The 20,393-nt window shown below is 39.2% G+C and overlaps 1 protein-coding gene across 5 annotated transcripts in view; it reads right to left on the bottom strand.

Annotated features, from left to right (window-relative positions):
- Window positions 1–20,393, bottom strand: part of DENND5A (DENN domain containing 5A) — a 117,066-nt gene that overhangs the window by 52,295 nt on the left and 44,378 nt on the right. For all 5 annotated transcript variants that reach the window (XR_007156170.1, XM_047877272.1, XM_047877271.1 and 2 more), the window contains exons 5-6: window positions 13,332–13,519; window positions 1,945–2,262 (exon numbers count right to left, since the gene is read on the bottom strand). Coding sequence is in view for 4 of the 5 variants with exons in the window: in XM_047877272.1 (XP_047733228.1) it covers window positions 1,945–2,262; window positions 13,332–13,519 (506 nt within the window). In the remaining variant the exon portion in view is untranslated. The remainder of the gene's footprint in view (window positions 1–1,944; window positions 2,263–13,331; window positions 13,520–20,393) is intronic.

Consider the following 20,393-nt stretch of genomic DNA (forward strand, 5'->3'; position numbering starts at 1 on the left):
TGCTGCACAAGGTAGAACTTATACTTTTATAAAAACAAAATGCTGGGGTGCTGGGTGGCTCAGTCAGTTAAGCATCCGACTTCGGCTCAGGTCATGATCTCACAATTCGTGAGTTCAAGCCCCACATGGGGCTCTGTGCTGACAACTCAGAGCCTGAAGCTTGCTTCTGATTCTGTGTCTCCCTCTCTCTCTGCCCCTCCCCTACTCGCATTCTGTCTCTCTCAAAAATGAATAAACATTAAAAAAATTAAAAACAAAACAAAATGCTGTGTATACATTCCAAATTACCACAAAAATATTTCTGGATTTCTAACTGACATGAATACTCAAATTGGTGCTTTAAACATCCCTCTCTTTCCTTTAATGATTGGTTAAACTCTTGGACTGGATGATTTCTGTCAGCTACCAAAGGACTTTCATTTGGGCCAATCTTTCTAGTTATTCTAATTATGTTTTGCTATTTTCTCCCATGCCTCTTTGCCTGGTGCCAAGACTCCATCACTGCAATAACTTCAAGCTAACAGATGATCCTTTCTACTCAAGGAGGTTCATGCATGTTGCCCACGTTGGATTCAGCTGCCTCTATGTTTTTGTAACCCTCCCTACATGTTCCCCAAGTGACCAATATTGACCCATACAGGTAGGGACAACTCTACGCCCCTACTCAATAGGAAGAAGCTACAGAAGATGAGGCCTTCCACCTTCAGCAACCTTAAAGACGTAATGGTCAAAATTGTTCAGGGGGGATATGATGACAGAGTGTCAGGCAAGCTGAGGGCAAAACACAGGCTGGTACCACCACCACCGCCCCCCTCCCCCCCCAAGGTGGAATATGTGTGATATTCCTCAGACACTCCTGGCTACCCAAGAACAAAGGAAAGGGTTTTAAGTGCTTGCCATGGTAATGTGGGAAATTAAGGCAAATGAAAAATTAAATTCCCTTACTGCCTACAGCCCATTGACAAGTCCTTGAGACTGGCATAGTGACCTCCCTCTAAGAACTCAGCTGCCTCAAGGATGACACTCTGCTGGGGTGTAAAAGACAACCTTGGCTTAACATTATCCCAATCTCAAGGATCCTGTAAGTCTGCTTACTTTATCTCAACTGCCCCAAGATATATGCCAGCAATCATACTCCAAGCTTCTGACCCCTCAATATACATCTGAAGGGTCTCATGACTGAGGTTTTATTAAATGGTAACAAATGGTATTTCCCTCACAACAGCTAGGCCCTCAAGTTCCTGGAAACCTTGCTTCCAAAATTCCTTGGAGACTTACTCTATCCCTGACCCCCTTCCAACCTGATGATACATAATGAGTTACCCATCATGACCCCAGTGCAGCTCTTCCTGCCCACAAGTCCTGTCCCTGTGTTTTAATAAAATCACCATTTTGCACCAATGATGCCTTCAAGAATTCTTTCTTGGCTGTCAGCTCCAGACCCCATGAACCCCCCCATCACCCTCAAAACTTCATCAAGAGGACCAGGATCTAGCCTCAGCTAAGCCACTTACCAGGCATTTAATCTTGGGCCACTCAGGCTCTCTAACCCTTGGTTTCTTGAGCTATAAAGGAGTTAACAATATCTGCCCTGTATGCTATAGGTTGCCATGAAATTCACAGGGCAATGGATTTTAAAGAGGTCTGAACACAAAGATTACCACTGTCATCCCTCCAAGTCACTCTGCTGTCGTGTTCACAAAGAATGACAGTAGGCTCTCCTTGATGTCCAGGTGAGAAGCTACCCAAATTTAGATCTATATAGCATTTACTAAGATAATATATGCAAGAGCTAAATCCAGTCTCCCACACAAGAGCATTCTTTCACTGCTCGAAAATAAGCCTTGCCCTGAACTAGGTGCTTTCTCATCTCACACTTTATTTCAGCAGGACAGCCCCCTAGCACAGACCAAGCCTGTCACAAACTCATATACAGCATCTTACCTTTTCCAGACTCACACCAGTCCTCTTAACCAATGCTTGCAGCCGGGCAATAGTTTCATTCTCCTTGAGAAGCTCGTAGGAATGCAAAGGGGAGCCTGCGATGTTCCCATTCCTCTTGTCAGAGACAAGCTCAGAGGCCCGAAGCCTCTTCAGCTTGGAGGCACTCTCACTGCAATGAAGATTTCCTTCAGGGGGAATGCCAAATGCCATGAGAATCTCAGAGACTTCCTGGACAAACTCCAATTTGTTGGGAAACTGAGGCAGGTCCTCTGGCAGCTCAATGAAGTGGTTGTCAATGTCCACAAAGCAGAGGTTAGCCTGGCAGTCAAAACAGGATGAGTGTGAACAACTCCAGAGCATTAAGAAGAAGCTTTAGAAAGGATAATGAACAGGACAGGGAAGAGGAAATATTTGAAATAGGCATATATGAGATATGATATAAAGAAGGTGGGGCTCAGGAAGGAAATAGACCTAGGTTCCAATCTTCCCGTGCCACTTTCTAGGGAAAGTTACTTAATCTTCTGATTCTGTCTCCTCAGTTATGAATGTTAAAAAGAGATAAAAACACTTACCTTAGAGAGGGGTAGGGATTCTGTGATGACACAGATGTTGAGCATCTAGTGCAAAATCCACACATACAGTAAATGCTCATAAAATGTTTGATGAATTCATGAATTCTTATAATAGTAAAAAGAACACCAGGAGTGAGTCAAAAAGTCTAGGTTCCATATCTCACTCCATCACTATCTCCCTTTATGACCCTGAGCATACCATCATCCTTTTCTGAGCCTTAGTCCTAATTTGTAAGATTTGGTGGCTGCTCTTACTGATTTCTGTGATTCCTTCTGGTTTTAAGGTTGCTTTTGAGAGGACCTACAGAGACAGCACTCATACACTGCTAGTGAGGTAGGTAATCTAGATTAACATAGAACAGTTTGGTAATATCCATCTATCCTCATTTTATAGACAAAACTGACATAAAGAGGTTAAGTAACTTGTTCAAAGTCACACAGCTAGTAAGTAGTAGAACTGAGATCCAAACTCCTCTAGCCTGACTTCAGACATACACTCAAGCTCTTAACCATCCACCCTTCTCCTTAGAAGTCTTACGCATTTCTTATTCAATTTAACTTAAATCTATTATAGTTCCTATTCCCGTTGGAATTTGTTTGTAACAATACATTAGAAAAGGCTTTTTAAAAAATATTTGTCTCGGGATGCCTGGTGGGTTCAGTTGGTTGAGCGTCTGACTTCGGCTTAGGTCATGATCTTGCGGTTCCTGAGTTTGAGCCCCCCATCAGGCTCTCTGCTGTTAGCACGGAGCCCATTTTGAATTCTTTGTTCCCCTCTCCCTGCCCTTCACCTGCTGGTGCTCTCACACACTCTCTCTCTCAGAAATAAACATTAAAAATATATATATATTTATCTTATAACCATGAACCTGTCTAGCTAACCAAGACAACTATTATTGCCTCCATTGCAGTGTTTAAATGCTTAAGAGTATTTCTGTTTTGTTCATAACAGAAATGATAATATTACCTATACCATAAATTTGAGGATTATGAGACAATAAATGTTGAGATTTATAGCTAGGCTCAAAGTACGTAACAAATGCCAATTAACATTGTTATTATCACTGTGGAATAACTTCAATCAATGGATATCATAACAATATTACTAGGTAGGAAAATTCCATATTGAAAAGATGCTAATAATGCCCCTACTTATTTGTAAGTTTAATGTAATTTTTTTCAAAATCCCAGATTTTTGTTTTAAAAGGAGTGTCTGATGAACTGATTCTGAATTTTGCCTGAAAAAATAAAACAGCCAAGAAAATTTTAAGAAAATACTTGCCTTACTGGATTCTAATATAAACATAAAACAGTAATCTGTTGGAAAAAGAGAATCTTGGGGTACCTGGGTGGCTTAGTCAGTTAAGCGTCTGACTTCGGCTCAGGTCATGATCTCACAGTTTGTGAGTTCGAGCCCCGCGTCGGGTCCTGTGCTGACAGCTCAGAGCCTGGTGCCTGCTTCAGACTCTGTTTCCCTCTTTCTTTCTGCCCCTTCCCCACTCACGTTCTGTCTCTCTCCAAAATAAATAAACATTAAAAAAAAAAAAAAAAAAAAAAGGAGAATCTTGAACAGACCCATTTATTGTGGATGGATTATTGAATAAATGTTTCGGGGACAATGGCTGTACATTTAGAAATGTTAAAATAGAATACCATACCCAAAAATAAATTTAAGATTGAAGCTTTAAATATAAAAAACAGGGGCGCCTATGTGGCTCAGTTGGTTAAGCGTCCAACTTTGACCCAGGTCTTGCTCTCACAGTTTGTGAGTTTGAACCCTGTGTCAGGCTCTGTGCTGAGAGCTCAGAGCCTGGAGCCTGCTTCAGATTCTATGTCTCCCTCTCTCTCTGCCCCTTTCCCACTCACGTTCTGTCTCTCTCTCTCAAAAATAAACATTTTAAAATAATTTTTTAAAAAATCTACCTTATTTTCTTAAAAAGAGTATCTTTTAGAGATACAAACTAAATATATTTCAATAACATAATAATGCTGTGTGAGATCTGTTTCAAAATAATCAAGTAAGGTGAGTGGGGAGGAGGAGGGTAGAGAAAGAAAAGTGGCCATGAGTTGATGATTATCATAAAACAATGGATGCTAGTCCCTTTACTCTTACACGTGTTCAACATTTTCCATTAAAAAAGTTTAAAAAAAGTTAAATAAATCCACAAGGCACGCCTGGGTGGCTTAGTCGGCTGAGTGTCGGACTTCGGCTCAGGTCATGATCTTGCAGTCCGTGAGTTTGGGCCCCACGTCGGGCTCTGTGCTGACAGCTCAGAGCCTGGAGCCTGCTTTAAATTCTGGGTCTTCCTCTCTCTCTGCCCCTCCCCAACTCATGCTCTGTCTCTGTCTCTGTCTCTGTCTCTCTCTCTGTCAAAAATAAACATTAAAAAAATTAAATAAACCCACAAAAGCATTAAAAGAAACTATAAAAAGTTACTATTCTATCTTAAGGTGGAATGGGCTTTCTAAACTTTATATAGAGCTAAAAACCATAAAGGTAAATACTGCCATAAAAAAATTAAAAGATAAGCAATCTAGGAAACAGTAATTGTTATGTATAACATGTAAAAGGTTAATAGCCAAAGAAATCATTAAGATAAAAATAAATTCACCCAACTGAAAAGTAGAAATTGGTTATGGAAGGCAAACACAGAAGAACTTTCTTTCACCTGATTAACATCAAATATATGAAAAGATGTTCAATTTTAATAATCTAAGAAATAAAAACAAAATACTTTTCATCTACTGTGCTGACAAAGATTTACAAGATTTATAATGTCCAATGCCAGCCAAATATTAGGAAAACAAACATCTCAAACACTGTTATTAGGAACGTAAACTGGCGGCACCTGGGTGGCTCAATGAGTGAAGCATCGAACTTCGGCTCAGGTCATGATCTCGCAGTTCTTGAGTTCGAGCCCCACATCAGGCTCTGTGCTGACAGCTCAAGAGCCTGGAGCCTGCTTTGGATTCTGTGTCTCCCTCTCTCTCTCTGCCCCTGCCCTGCTCTCATTCTGTCTCTCTCTCAAAAATAAACATTAAAAAAACTTAAAAAACAAACCAAAAAAAAGGAATGTAAATGGAAAACTTTCTGAGGACAATCTTAAAGACATTCTTTTCCTGCCCAATCCAAGAACTAGAACATTACCAGATACTTTATCTATCTAATCCTCCCCAATACCATCCCCAACCTATACATTCCCATTCCCCAGGTAACCACTATCCAGAATTCTCTATTACCTTTTTGGCTTTTGTTTTATAATTTATATATGCCTTAAAGTTTTTGCTTGTTTTTTAAATTTATGAAAAGATTACCACTCCTTAAGGAATGTTATGGTACTACTTTTCTTCACTCAACAGGAGGCTACTAAAATTCAGCCATTTTGTTGTTCGTAGCTATGTTACTCATTTTCACTCTTATATAATATTCCACACTATGTGGATATAACACAATTTATCAATTTTCCCAATGAAGGGCATTTAAGTTCTTTCCTGTTTACTGCTTTGACATTTTTACATGTTTTCTTGGACATGGATGCAAGATCTTCTCTTGGGTGTACCCTAGGAATGGAACTGCTGTGTGGTAAGCTATGCAAATGTTCAACTTTATAAGATAAGGCCTAGCTGTGTCCAAAGTGGTTATAACAGTTTATATTTTTACCAGCAATCTAAAGTGATCCTATTGATCCAAATCCTTCCAAAACTTGGTATCACCATATTTCCTAATTTTGCCACTGATTTGGGTGCATTTAATTTACACTTCTCTGGTTGCTAGTGAAAAAATGTGTATTTTTTGTGCAATACCTGTTCATGTCTTTAGCCCATTTTTCTACTGGGTTGCTTATCATTTTACTGGTTTGTACAAGTTCTTTACAATCTCCTAATGCTGACTTTTGTAGGTTATATATGTTACACGTATCTTCCAGTTTTTATCATATCTTTTTAAGATGTCTTTCTCTTAATTTAAAAAATCAAATTTATCAATATTTTTTTAATTATTTTTTATTTTTTATTTTTTGAGAGAGAGAGCAGGAGAGAGGGGCAGAAGTGGGGGGGGGGGGGAGAGAATCTCAAGCAGGGTCCACACTCAATGCAGAACCCAGTGACGGGCGTAATCTCACAACCCTTGGATCATGACCTGAGTTGAAATCAAGAGTCAGACACTCAACCAACTGAGCCACCTAGGCTCCCTTCAATCTTTTATTTTATGGATAGTGCTTTCTGTATCTTGTTTATAAAGTCCCTACTCAGAGGTTAGAAATACATTTATTAATATTATCTTCAGAAGATTTTAAACTTTTGCTTGTGACATTTATCACTTCTTAATCCATCTCAAGTTGATTTTTGTTACAGTGGAATGTGGGGATCCTTTTTTATTTTTTCTCCTTATGGACAAGCAATTTTTCCAGCTCCATTATTAAATAGTCCCTCCTTTAGGATGGCACCTCTATGTTATATCAAAGTGCCGATCCATTGATCCTTCTATTTTTCCCCCTACCAATAAGTCTTGCATCCTAAAAGAAGAGGCAGGAGGGTAACATAAGTCTAGCTAAATAAAACTATTCCACAAGCTCTCAATCTATTAAAACTGCATGTTTTAACATGTCCATGCATAAACATCTGCTGGGTGCATGAAACTATTCAATTTACCAATCTATAATCAAAAAGGAGAACTTTTGGGGTCCCTGAGTGGCTCAGTCAGTAAACGTCCAGACTCTTGGTTTCGACTCAGGTCATATCTCACAGCTAATGGATTCAAGCCTCATGTCTGGCTCCACACTAAAGCAGAGCCTGCTTGTGATTTTCCCTCCCTCTCTCAGCCCCTCCCCGGCTTGTTCTTTCTCTCTTTCAAAATAAATAAAGTTAAAAAAGAGAGAGGGAGAACTTTCTCTTATCTAAGATACAAAGATTAAAAGAAGAATCACTTTAAAATTCACTTTTTGTAATTCCTCCACTGAATAACAAGTTTGAGCCCTGCCTAGAAAAAGTGCCAGTAAGTGTTTAACACCTAAAAATTGGCTTTTTGTTTTTCCTGTTAAGACTTTAAAATTATAGGGGTGACTGGGTGACTCAGTAGACTAAGCGTCTACTTCGGCTCAGGTCAGGATCTTGTGGTTTACCAGTTTGAGTCCCGTGTTGGGCTCTGTGCTGACAGCTCAGAGCCTGGAGCCTGCTTCAGATTCCTTGCCTCCCTCTCTATCTGCCCCTCCCCGACACATGCTCTGTCTCTCTCTCAAAAAAAAATAATAAAACATTTTTTTAAAAAAGATTTATTTAAAATTATAAATGCTTTCACATCAAGCCATTAAAAAAGATAGTAAAACAATTAAATCTAGTCATGAAGATCACCTGCCTCATAAGCCCCGTCAGAATAAAGCTCTGTAACCCACCACAGGCAAACAATGCAATCATTTACCCCACTGGTTCTCCTCTTTTTATAGAAAAAAAGCATTTTGTCCAATTGGAAACACAGAAGCATCTAAAAATAACTGCATCCACTCAACAATGCTTGGTTGGCTTTTCTCCCACTGATGTGAGCCAAATACAGAATGTCTGTAAAGAATTTTATGAACTCCACATGCTATGTCCCTATATTATAGATACACTCCTGGTAGGAGGTAGCTAGAGGGGAGAATACAACTCAGGCACACTTTAGAGATGGGCTAGATTAGATAGGCACCTCTGAGTAGACACCAGTATAGCCATTCTTTGCAGTGTTGGGCTGAAGAAGGTAGGAATGAAAAGGTAAAGTGAAATAGGACGTCATTCAAATACTAAACTCATACATAGCCTCACACTGTTTCCTCACAGCACACTGAGGGCTCTGGCAAACAGAAGTAATTTGCAAACCTACCTCAAACTCCTCATGCACCCCTTTCCTCAGCTAAGAGGACAAGTCCTACAAAACAGCTTGAGGGACAAGAAGCCTAAAAGAGGCACTGAACCCACATGATCAGTTTTCCTCAGTTAATTAACCTCCTGTGTTGTTTGGAAGAAGCCATGAGAAGACTTAGCTGCTCTGGGTAATAACCACATGGATCCCCCAAATCCCAGAAAGTCTCCCAAATCTTTTCCTGCAGGAGGTCACAATGCCCCTTCCCACCCTGAGTTCCCAACACCAAATCACAGCCAGCCTCACCTCTAGTCTATTCCCATGTTATTCACTGAGGGGGAGGAGCTCAACACACACACATTATTGGGAAAAAAGCTATTGAAGGAGTGTCCTGAGAAAGGAGAAAAACCATCAGGAAAGACAGAAAGACCCAAGACATAAAGAAGTAACACACACACACCCTTTATTCTAATATCCTTTGCCTGCTTCCCCTGACATATGGACAACATGACTCCTTCCTGGACTCACACAATAGCACCCAAAAGAGAAGCACAGGACAAAGAATGCCTCACAAAGGCAGCTCAGCACTTTCCCTTGCTCAGGGACAACTGAACTCATGTGTTGGTATAAAAAGAAACAAAGGGTTTTTTCACAGACTTCTGATGCCCCAAGATGAGGCAGGGACTGATGAATTCTGATTTAGGGATCCAGGAAATGTACAGTCTCCATCCCTCTGGAGAAAGTCCCTTTTATAAATCAAGCTTGCTCCACTACCCTGATGATGCACCCTTGCACAGGCCCATTAGTTCTGCCTCAAAGTCCCTCCAGTAGTGTAAAGATACCTCAGGATGTCCACCAAAATGTTAAAAGTAGTTATCTCTGGGTGAAAAAATTCAAAGTAATTTTTACTTTATTCTTTTTTTAAAAGGAAGGTTTTTCCAGTGTTTATTTAGAGAGAGGGAGGGAGAGTAAGCTCACAAGTGTGAGTGGGGGAGGGGCAGAGAAAGAAGAGGAGAGAGAAATAATTCAAAGCAGGCTCCACGATCAGCAGGGATCTCATGACCACCAAGATCACAACCTAAGCCAATATCAAGAGTTGGATGCCTAACCGACTGAGCCACCCAATAAAGCTACCCTTTATTCTTCATAGGGGCACTGTTAGAATTTTTTACTATAAACATATCATTCAGGGTGCCTGGGTGGCTAAGTCGATTAAGCATCTAACTTCGGCTCAGGTCATGATCTCACAGTTCGTGAGTCTGAGCCCCACATCAGGCTCTGTGCTGACAGCTCAGAGCCTGGAGCCTGCTTCCGGTTCTGTGTCTCCCTCTCTCTGCCTCTCCCCTGTTCACACTCTCTCTCAAAAATAAGCACTAAAAACAAATTTTTTTTAATATATCATTTATGGGGCACCTGGCTGTCTCAGTCCATAGAGCACGTGACTCTTAATCTCCAACTTTATAAGTCTGAGTCCCATGTTGGGTGTATGGACTACCTAAAAATAAAATCTTAAAAAAAAACAAAAACAAAAACAAAAAACCACCATATATCATTTGTGAGACATCCGCAAGTTGTCTTACTATAACCGTGTATCATTTGTGAGACATCCCAAAGTTGTCTTTCAGAGATATTATTTATTAGTCTTCATTCATTATGTATACCTTTCATGGTGCTTTACTCCATGAGAAAGTCAGTTCTCCCCAACTTAAAGTTCCCCATGGGGAACTATCCAGGCTCAGATATTCTAGAGTTATCTGCTAAAAATCAAGGTAAATATCCAGCTATCAAACACCCCACACAAATATGTCACCCTCAGAGGGCCAGTCTGGATGAAGTGGGACTCTGAAATCCTAGAACTACTTATTAAGTATGCACAGGTATTCCACATGCCTCCCCTTCCCAAGCAGACCACAAGGAAAGGCAAAGGATGTGGCAATGATGGGGAATACTGCAAAAGTGGAAGCAGCAGCAACATCAGAACAGAGTGAACTTTTGGGTTTCTCAAACAACACTTGGTTTCTCAGTCTCACCGAATCCCCCAGTTAAGAAAATTGCTGGGCTCCTAGCAGCCTCTTCATATACCCATATACATGAGGCACCCAAAAAATGATGCTGAGGGATCCCACAGGGAACAGAACTTGCCCCAAACATATGTCAAGTTGATGCCAAAGATAAAAATAAAACTGAGAAAAGTGGCTTCTTAACTAGAGTCCTACTCATTAGACTGGTGGGTAGCACACCTCTTTAGGTTTCCCACCTTCTACCATTTTTTGTTCTTATTCTTATTTTGACTTTATAAAATTATAATTAGGTTTACTATGAAGAGGTGTCAATTTAAATTATGGCTTTGTTTAAACCATCAAGAAGGAGCACCTGGGTGGCTCAGTTAAGCATCCTAACCAACTCTCAATTTCAGCTCAGGTCATGATCTCATGGTTCAGGGGTTCAAGCCCCACATTGGGCTCTCTGTTAACAGTTCAGAGCCTGCTCAGGTTTCTCTCTCTCTCTCTCTGTCTCTCTCTCTCTCTCTCTCTCTGCCTCTCCCCTACTGGAGAGCATGCTCTCTCAAAATAAATAAATAAACTTAAAAAAATAAAACAAAGCAAACAGAAACTCCCCAATCTCCAATCTTTGATAACTATTCTTCATGTGTATTTACCAGTAAAACAGACAAACATACATAAAAACCTAATACCCCAACTCAATGATTTTCTCTATCATTTAGATCTTTTCTTCCTTAATCAATCTTGTCCTACTCCAAACAACACAAAGCTCTATAAAACCAAAGAAGCAAAGGGGGTGGAAACATCAGAAGCTACGAGGAAGACATTTTGATTGTAAAACCAAAGGAGAGAGGAAAAAAAAGAGATGCATTTGACTATAATTTAAATATTACAGGTGTGATCTAATTATCAGGGTTTCATCAAGGATGCTGCCCAGACATGCCCAACGACATGAATGAAGCTCACAAACAAGTCCGTGCGACTGTTCTCTTCTTTGGAGGTCTCCTTACTAATACTAATATTACTCAATTATGCAAAAATCTCCCTCCAAAAACATTTTGATGAAGTGAGGAAATAAAGCCATGTTAACACCAGTGTATGTATCCTCCAAAGTCTTGTTCCCAGGCCTTTCTAATGACTGAGAAATTCAGTGTACGAAAGCCCTTTCCCCAAGTAGTTTCATACCAGCCACAAAATGACATAAAAAGGTAGACCAGTTCTATGGATAATTCCAGAAAAATAAGGGGCACCTGGGTGGCTCAGTCAGTTGAGCATCCGACTTCAGCTCAGGTCATGATCTCACAGTTTGTGAGTTCGAGCCCCACGTCGGGCTCTGTGCTTGACAGCTCAAAGCCTGCTTCAGATTCTGTGGCTCTCTCTCTCTCGCTCTCTCTGCCCCTCCTCTGCTCACATACACACACTCTCTCTCTCTCAAAAATAAACATACATTAAAAAAAGAAAAATAAATAAATAAATAAAACAATCTTATTTTAATCATGCTTTAAATATATTTTGAATAAAGTAGAAAATAAACAAGTAAATACATATTTTTAATTAATTCTTTGGTATTTGAAACAATAGGAAAGAGGAGGAGACCATCCTCATAGAAAGAGAGGAAAAGCATTCTCTCAAGGTCTTCCTTATCTTGAAAGGAAAGTTTTCAAAGCTGGTTCAGCACCACAAGAATCACTATGATCAGGTCAACTATTACATATAAACTTGGCCTATAAAAGAAACTCACTGATTTATTAATACTTGGTGTAATGAAGTAATTATGAAATTATATTATGTGGGATTTCCTTAAAACAATAAGGGAATGAGAGGTATAGAATTAAAATGCAATTTAGGGGCACCTGGGTGGCTCAGTCGAGTGGCTGACTCATGATTTGGGCTCAGGTCACGATCCTGGCGTCATGGGATCAAGCCACACTCAGCATGGAGCCTGCTTAAGAGTCTTTCTTTCTTTCTCTCTTTCTTTCTTTCTTTCTTTCTCTCTCTCTCTCTCTCTCTCTCTCTCTCTCTCTCTCTCTCCCTGCCCTTCTCCCCACTCAAGCTCTGTCTCTAAAATAAAAAATTTCTTAAATATAATTTAATATGTATAACTGCTGAAGCTAGGTGTTAAGAACACAAGAATTCATTATGCATTGTGTATATTTAAAAGTTTTACATAATAAAATGATTTTCTAATAAATGTCTTGAAAAGTATGTAAAATACTGGCTTGAAAAACTACATATGGAGTGCCTGGGTGGCCTGGTCGGTTAAACATCCGACTCTTGATTTTGGCTCAGGTCATGATCTCACAGTTTGTGAGATGGAGCCCTATGTCAGGCTCTGTGCCAACAGCATGGAGCCTGCTTAGGATTCTCTTTCTCCCTCTCGCTCTGCCCCTCCCCCACTGGTGCACACGTGCACTCTCTCTCAAAATAAAAACAAACTTAGGGGCGCCTGGGTGGCTCAGTCGGTTGAGCAGCCGACTTCGGCTCAGGTCATGATCTCATGATCCATGAGTTCGAGCCCCGCGTCAGGCTCTGTGCTGACAGCTCAGAGCCTGGAGCCTGTTTCAGATTCTGTGTCTCCCTCTCTCTGACCCTCCCCCGTTCATGCTCTGTCTCTCTCTGTCTCAAAAATAAATAAACGTTAAAAAAAAAAAATTTAAAAATAAATAAATAAATAAATAAATAAATAAACTTAAAAAAAAAAGAAAAACTGCAAATGAAAAAGGCAATTCACGATAGTATAAACACAGGGATTACAATGTATGTATGCCATATAATAAAGATGACAAGTGTTTCTGGAACAACATAAACTAAGCTAAATGTTCATCATTTTTACTTATTTCCTGGAAAGTAATTTATGTTCCTCAAAATAAAATAAAATAAACTTGGAGACACCACCCTGGGCTCATCCCAAAGCCATCCTCCCTCCAATCCTGGATTGGGACCAAAGGCACCAGCACTCAAACTCCGCATTCCTCTTACCTCTTGAGGCAGCTCCAGCTTTGACCGGTCATCCAAGCCATTGGAATGCAAGCCCATCAGGTATGGAACAGGAGCATCTAAAAAATGTAGGAGAGAAGCCGGGAGAATAGGGACATAGACATGCTGCCACTGGAAAGGAAACATGAGAGCTGTAATTGTCTCCGCCACAGTCATCAGTCTCTGGTAATCTAGGTAAAAACAAAAAACAAAAAACAAAAAACAAACCAGTCAAAAACAAAGCACCTGCTTGCCAAATAACAAGTTAAAAACTTCAATACAATTTCACATTTAGAAACAGTCAGGATAAACTTCAGCAAGGGTATGCTCAGAGTGTGATTCCCTTGTGGGTACCCAGAAAGACAACCCAGAGACCTCAGTGGACCACAAGCTGAAATTTAACCCTCACATACAGGTTCTCGCAAGTGATAAAATTTAGTGTGGAAATACAGTAGAAATCCTAAATACCACCTTGCTCCAAATACTAAACCAGAATGTTAAGTAGATTCTCTTAAGTAGAAAGGGGTTGGGGAACTGGAACAACAACAAAAAAAAGGGTCTTCATTCAGCATGGAAGCCAAAACAGTCTCTTTTACCACTCAGATATGTCTGCATCCTATAAGGAACTAATGTGAGCTCTGCCTTCAAGATTAAGACCAAAGAACCACACAGCATGCAGCAGCTGGTTTTCTACACTAGCCAAGTCTGTCTTTCACCTGGAACTTTTCCTCAATGGGAACAGCACAAATATGTTATTTTAACAGATCAATGAAAAGCTTCCTGAGGATATGAAAGACTCAAAACATTGACTTTCAGGCCTCAAAACTCTTAACTCTAGGTCAGGGATCTTAGTTGGGGAGGGAAGGCTTGTGTTCAAAGTTTTGCTTTCCTTTAGAACACAATTTCTGGACGTGTTTTACAAAACAATAAGTAATAAATACACTGGCAAAGCCAATAAAATGGACCAGTTACAAGTGAAATTTTAAAAATTATTCTTCACAGGGGCACCTGGGAGGCTCAGTCAGTTGGGCAGCCAACTTCGGCCCAGGTCATGATCCTGCGCTTCATTGGTTAGAGCCCCGCACTGGGCTCTGTGCTGACGGCTGGAAGTCTGCTTTGGATTCTGTGTCTCCCTCTCTCTCTGCCCTTCCCCCACTCGCACTCTGTCCCTATTTCTCTCAAAAATAAATAAACATTAAAAAAACTTTTTTTTAAATTACTCTTCACAAATGGTAAAATGGTTTCAGGCATTTAAGGACAAAGCAGGAACATAAATTTTAAAATCATATGAGTAATATCCTTTGGAATGGTTGTTTTCAAATGAGCTTTCATGAGGGTTAAAGTGGTTTCATATACTAAAACCCCACCCCATCATTTAAACAAATCACAGCTTGGTTCATAAAAGAGTTATAAGTAACAAAAAGCTTTCCAGAAAATGAGGAAGGTTGAGTAAAAATGAACAAAAGCTGATATGTACCAACTATGTAGAAGTTCAGTAAAGTACCCTACATTTGCTCACTATCTCAGCTAAGCAAAAAAGAACATGACCTACAAATAGTCTTTTAACTAGTAATGCAAATAAATAGAGATTAATGACTAAAATTTCATTATCTTGAACATTTTAAAGGTACTATAGGAAAATGCCTCATATGCTTCTTTGGGGGAACTAAGGCACTTGACAAATGAGTGATATAACCAATCAGTGCATAAAAGTAAACTCAGAGATTTGATCATCAATTAAAAAAAAAAAAACAGTTTAGCAGAAGGACAAAAGAACATGAGCTTCTCATATTCACTAAAGATCAGGGCAAACTAATAAGAGTTCAAGGAGAGAGTCTGTCTCATTTTTCATTGTGCCCACACAAAGCATGGTCATTCCTGTATTAAAAACTATTTAGCAAAAGGGTGCCTAAGTGGTTTAGTCGGTTAAGCATCCGACTTCAGCTCAGGTCATGATCTCACAGTTTGTGAGTTCAAGCCCCAGGCCAGGCTCTGTGCTAACAGCTCAGAGCCTGGAGACTGCTTCAAATTCTGTCTCCCTCTCTCTCTGCCCCTCCCCCACTTATGTTCTGTATCTCAAAAATAAATATTGAAAAAAAATTTTTTTTAATATTTAGTAAATAAACTTTTTTTAAAAAAACTACTTTGTGAAGATTCCCCACCTCATTCAAGCAACAACAAAAACATTTCCCAAATTAAAAAAAAAAAGCAATCTTTGAAGAATTAAATTAGGTTTTATATAAATAATATAAATAATTTCAGAAAAAGTATTTAGTCCCACATGAAAGTAAACAAAAACTGAGCAACAAAATTTACACCATTGCAAGCTCTATCCTCAGCCTCTTCTTCACCTGATACCCCAATTCCATGGGACACCATACAACTTATTATTTTATCTTTCTGCTGAAATTCTTCTGCTCAATGACTACTCCAACAATCATTATTTTTTTAATGTTTATTTATTTTTGAGAGAAAGAATGTGAGCAGGAGAAGTGAAGTGAGAGAGGGGGATAGAGGATCCAAAGCAGGCTCCACCCTGTCAGCACAGAGCCCAATGTGGGGCTAGAACCCACGAACCACGAGACTGCAACCTGAGCCAAAGTCAGACACTCAACCAACTGAGCCACCCAGGTGCCCCAATAATCGTTATTAAGACAAATTCTCATGATTCTCCAGATGAGACTTCAATTCCTATATTCTTCTACATGTGAATGTCTGTAAATAATCTACTCAAGAGCAACAATCTTGAGAATCTCAGACATCCTAAGAATTTATTTTAAAATTCAAAATTAAGATGAATCAAAAGAATGTAAAAGCGTGGGAGAAAACCTTCAAGTGGTATTTAAAGCTGGTTTAGTCTTACTACTATGTCTGAACACTGGCTCTCAAACACATATTCTGAATAAATATTCACTGAAATATCCCACCCCCATTTTCAGTGTGTATACACACACACACACACACACACACACACACACACACACACACACTTCTGAATCTTAGGGGGTGGGGGTCAGAGGTACCAGAGGTCTTTTTAATCATGAGAAAACCAAACCACTTCCTCCTTCCTTTACCCAAAGTCAGTAAAGCAGGTGTTTTATGTGGCTGGCATTTCTGGCATGTCTGCTCAGGGACAGTAACATCTCACAGAAGGCCAACAGACAGTCTAAGTAAAGGAGTCCCAAAAATGCCTCTGTCATGAGACTTCCTGGCACTGGACTACTAGGTATGGTTCCTAGCTGCAGGTCTGGGAACATCTGCTCTATAACCATAACACAGAGCATGCTAGAGTCTGAAGAAAGAGGCCTTCTCTGCTCCATCAAAGCAAGTTTTTCAGTATCACAGAAATCTAGTTCTGGTTTTTCCCTACTCTTCAGGATAAATGTAATCTAGCATCTAAAACTCAGACCACTTATTTTTGTAAAAGTGGGTAACTTTATTTGCTTCAGATTGAAATCTCTGAAGAATTCCTTGTGATGCACTTGAAATTATGGGATTCTTAGAAACAAAACACTTTTTGAGGTCAGACATAATCTCCTCTCAAGACTAAGCTGCTTTCCGGGGCGCCTGGGTGGCGCAGTCGGTTAAGCGTCCGACTTCAGCCAGGTCACGATCTCACGGTCCGTGAGTTCGAGCCCCGCGTCAGGCTCTGGGCTGATGGCTCGGAGCCTGGAGCCTGTTTCCGATTCTGTGTCTCCCTCTCTCTCTGCCCCTCCCCCGTTCATGCTCTGTCTCTCTCTGTCCCAAAAATAAATAAAAAAAAAAAAACGTGGAAAAAAAGACTAAGCTGCTTTCCATCTATGTGGCTTAACTTTATTGATACTAGAAACGTGGAATTGTATGGCCTTTCTGGTCTATGTGAATTCTGAGTTTCTTTTTCTCTCTATATTTATATTTTTAAAAAGCAACATCCCACCTGAAGGATGGCCTAGCAAACAATACCTCAGGGTTCCAGTAATCTGTGGTACCCACACTAGGATGCTGACCTCCAAGAGCTGTATGCAATAGCAAAAACCCGTTTGTGTACACAACACAAATGATCAAATCAGCACTTCCTTTGCCATTGCCTGTGTCTGTGCTCATCATTTCAAGAAGGCAAAACCAATAAATAGGATGCAGCTGAAGGTCATGTGCATCCAAACCATTTCAAACAATCAAATCAACTGGAAACACTTCAGCTCTAGACAACTGTGTTCTCTTATGGCTCCCCTAACATTAACTGAGCAATTACTTTTAACAAAAAGAGGTAATAATGCAAAGTATAGTGGGATTACAATGACCACTGCTTCATGGTGAGGAAGGAGGGAGGAATCTGCTTGTCTTTATGACTTGTCTCTGTGCAGAGAAAGATAATAGCCTTGGGAACACTTTACAGATAAGTCCACTCCTAAACAATCTACAGGGCAAGTCCTGCACATTAGAAACCGAATCATAAACTGCCTTTGCATACTCACACTTCTGTGAAAACTGTATGAACAAGGATGTTTCTTGTGTATTCTTTGTTCTTAGGAAATAAACTAATCTCTATGTCCAATATCTCCAAGATCCATTATTAAAGAAATTGCAAAACAATGACTAGCATGCTCCCATTTGTGTTGTTTCTAAAAAGCATATATGCATGATTATGTCTGGAAGGAAACAGGAGACAGTGGTAATCTCTCTAAAGGATAACCAGGGGTACACTTCATTATATAACCTTTAGCAATGTGTTAAAATTCCTATCACATAACTGAAAGGCTTTTTTCTCAGTTTTAATATACCATATTTAAAACATATACATATGTATATTAAATTTTAGCATCAGTTTTTAATATACCATACATGTATCATAATGTATATGAATACTTTAAAGAACATTACAATTAATACATATGTACTCAACACTTAACATAAAAATAGTTAATTGCTTAAAAAAATCTGGGGGGGTGGAAGGCACTAAGAAATTAAGAAGTCACTTCATAGAAAAAGAATTCTAGGTGAAAAAGGGAAATTTTCAACGTTCTTTGCCTTGTTTGCCCATACATTATTTATTTGTTTTTTAAAAACTATTATTTATGGGGCACCTGGGTGGCTCAGTTGGTTAAACATATGATTCTTAATCTTGGCTCAGGTCATGATCTCAGTTTGTGAGATCGAACCCCGTGTCAGGCTCTGCGCTGGTGGCACGGAGCCTGCTTGGGATTCTCTCTCTCTCTCTCTCTCTCTCTCTCTCTCTCTTTCTCTCTCTCTCTCTGTCTCTCTGTCTCTCTCTCTCTCTCTGCCCTTCCGCCGCTCTTTCTCACACACACACACGCGCTCTCTCTGTCTCTCAAAATAAATAAATAAATAAATAGACATTTTTAAAAAACGACTATTTTCACTAGGGATATACAAGAAACTTGATCTCTTGCTAACACCAGTGGGAGAGAGGAAAGGAGAGTTCATTGTATTCCCTTTGGAATTGTTTTGATTGTATGCCTTAAGCAGCATGCATTACTTTTGCAATAAAAACTAATGTATGCTTATCAAAAATCAGTTACATTTGTTACAAGACTTATCTGCGTTAGTTCAACTAGCGCACATAACGTATCTGTGTACACAGATAAATTATATAATTTAACCAAATATTATGTAAATAAATGGTGAAATGAGGACAAAAAAAAGAATTTTCTCTGAAAACAAAATTAAATGCTTTAAAAAGACTGAATAATGCAAAGTGGCTAAAAAATACTATAATTGAATTAGGCATATCATGAGGCAATTAAGCACAAAAAACTAGGGAAAACTACAAAAATCTATAGGTAGTCTCCATTCCAGTTCTTTTGTAAAGTTCATTAAGTTCTCACTCCCCTTTAAAAAAAATGTATCTGGAAAACCTAGTTAATGAATTATAGGTGTGGTTTATGCAAGAAAAACAGTGCAGACATTAGATTAGTGGACCCATAATCCAAGGAAATAGATAGACCCTTCATCAAAAGACTAGTGACTATACAACCATGTTTTACACTAAAATACAATGTTTAATGGATATATGTATCATTTTTAGGATTCTCAGACTGAAATGACTTTTCCAATTATCCAATCTACTACCCTACTAACTCAGATAAAAAACTTCTGCTCTATGTACAATTTTGCACCAACCAGTGAATAATATGCTATTAAAGGGGCACCTGGGTAGCTCAGTCAGTTAAGTGCCCAACTCTCGATTTTGGCTCAGGTCATAATCTTGCAGTTCGTGACATCAAGCTCCACGTCAGGCTTGGCAATGACAGCAGCATGGAGCCTGCTTGGGATTCGCTTTCCCCCTCTGTGTCTTCCCCTCCCCAGCTTGTGCTGTCTCCCTCTCTCTCAAAATAAATAAATAAACATTTAAATATTTTTTAAAAATAAGTTATTTTAAAAAGCTATATATGGACCAAAGAACAAATATCCAGGAGTAGGTAAAATGATCTGTACAAGTTAAAAATTCCTAAAAATGTCACTTCAGTCACCCAGTGGATTATATTTTGAGATTCTTACAATTTTGCCTCCATTCTTTTCCCTTAAGTAATGCTTATTTTCTATTCGGAAGGCAGGACAAGCTTTGGTCAAAACTAACTGAGTGGTGATGACATGTTTTTGGAAGTCCAGAGTGATTTTCATCTACCTAAGGCCTTTGAATCATAAATAAAAACTATTTCAAGAAATCCAACCTGAATTGTTTAAAGTACTCTATTAATACAGAACATAACCTACAGCCAATAGAAGGCCACTGCATTTTATGGTCAGCCATGCTCAACAATGTCCAGGAATTTTTTGGAAAAAGCTTTTTTCTTGACCTTACTGTAAACATGACTTTGGATCCTGAATTCCATTTGATTCTATACACAAATCTTCTCAACTGCCTTCAAACCTCTTTAAAATTCTTATTATGGATACAATAACCCATATTCTTGGAAAATAAGAAGTAACTCTGATGGAAAAATGTCACCTATCATATTTCTGGTTTTAATCCTCCTTTTTCCACCTCTATAACATTCACACTTCATTACAGGTATCTACACTACTGAATAAAATAAAAATCTAGGGCGCCTGGGTGGTTCACTC

The sequence above is a fragment of the Prionailurus viverrinus genome, chromosome D1, assembly GCF_022837055.1.
Source record: "Prionailurus viverrinus isolate Anna chromosome D1, UM_Priviv_1.0, whole genome shotgun sequence".
NCBI classification, from domain to species: Eukaryota; Metazoa; Chordata; class Mammalia; order Carnivora; family Felidae; genus Prionailurus; species Prionailurus viverrinus.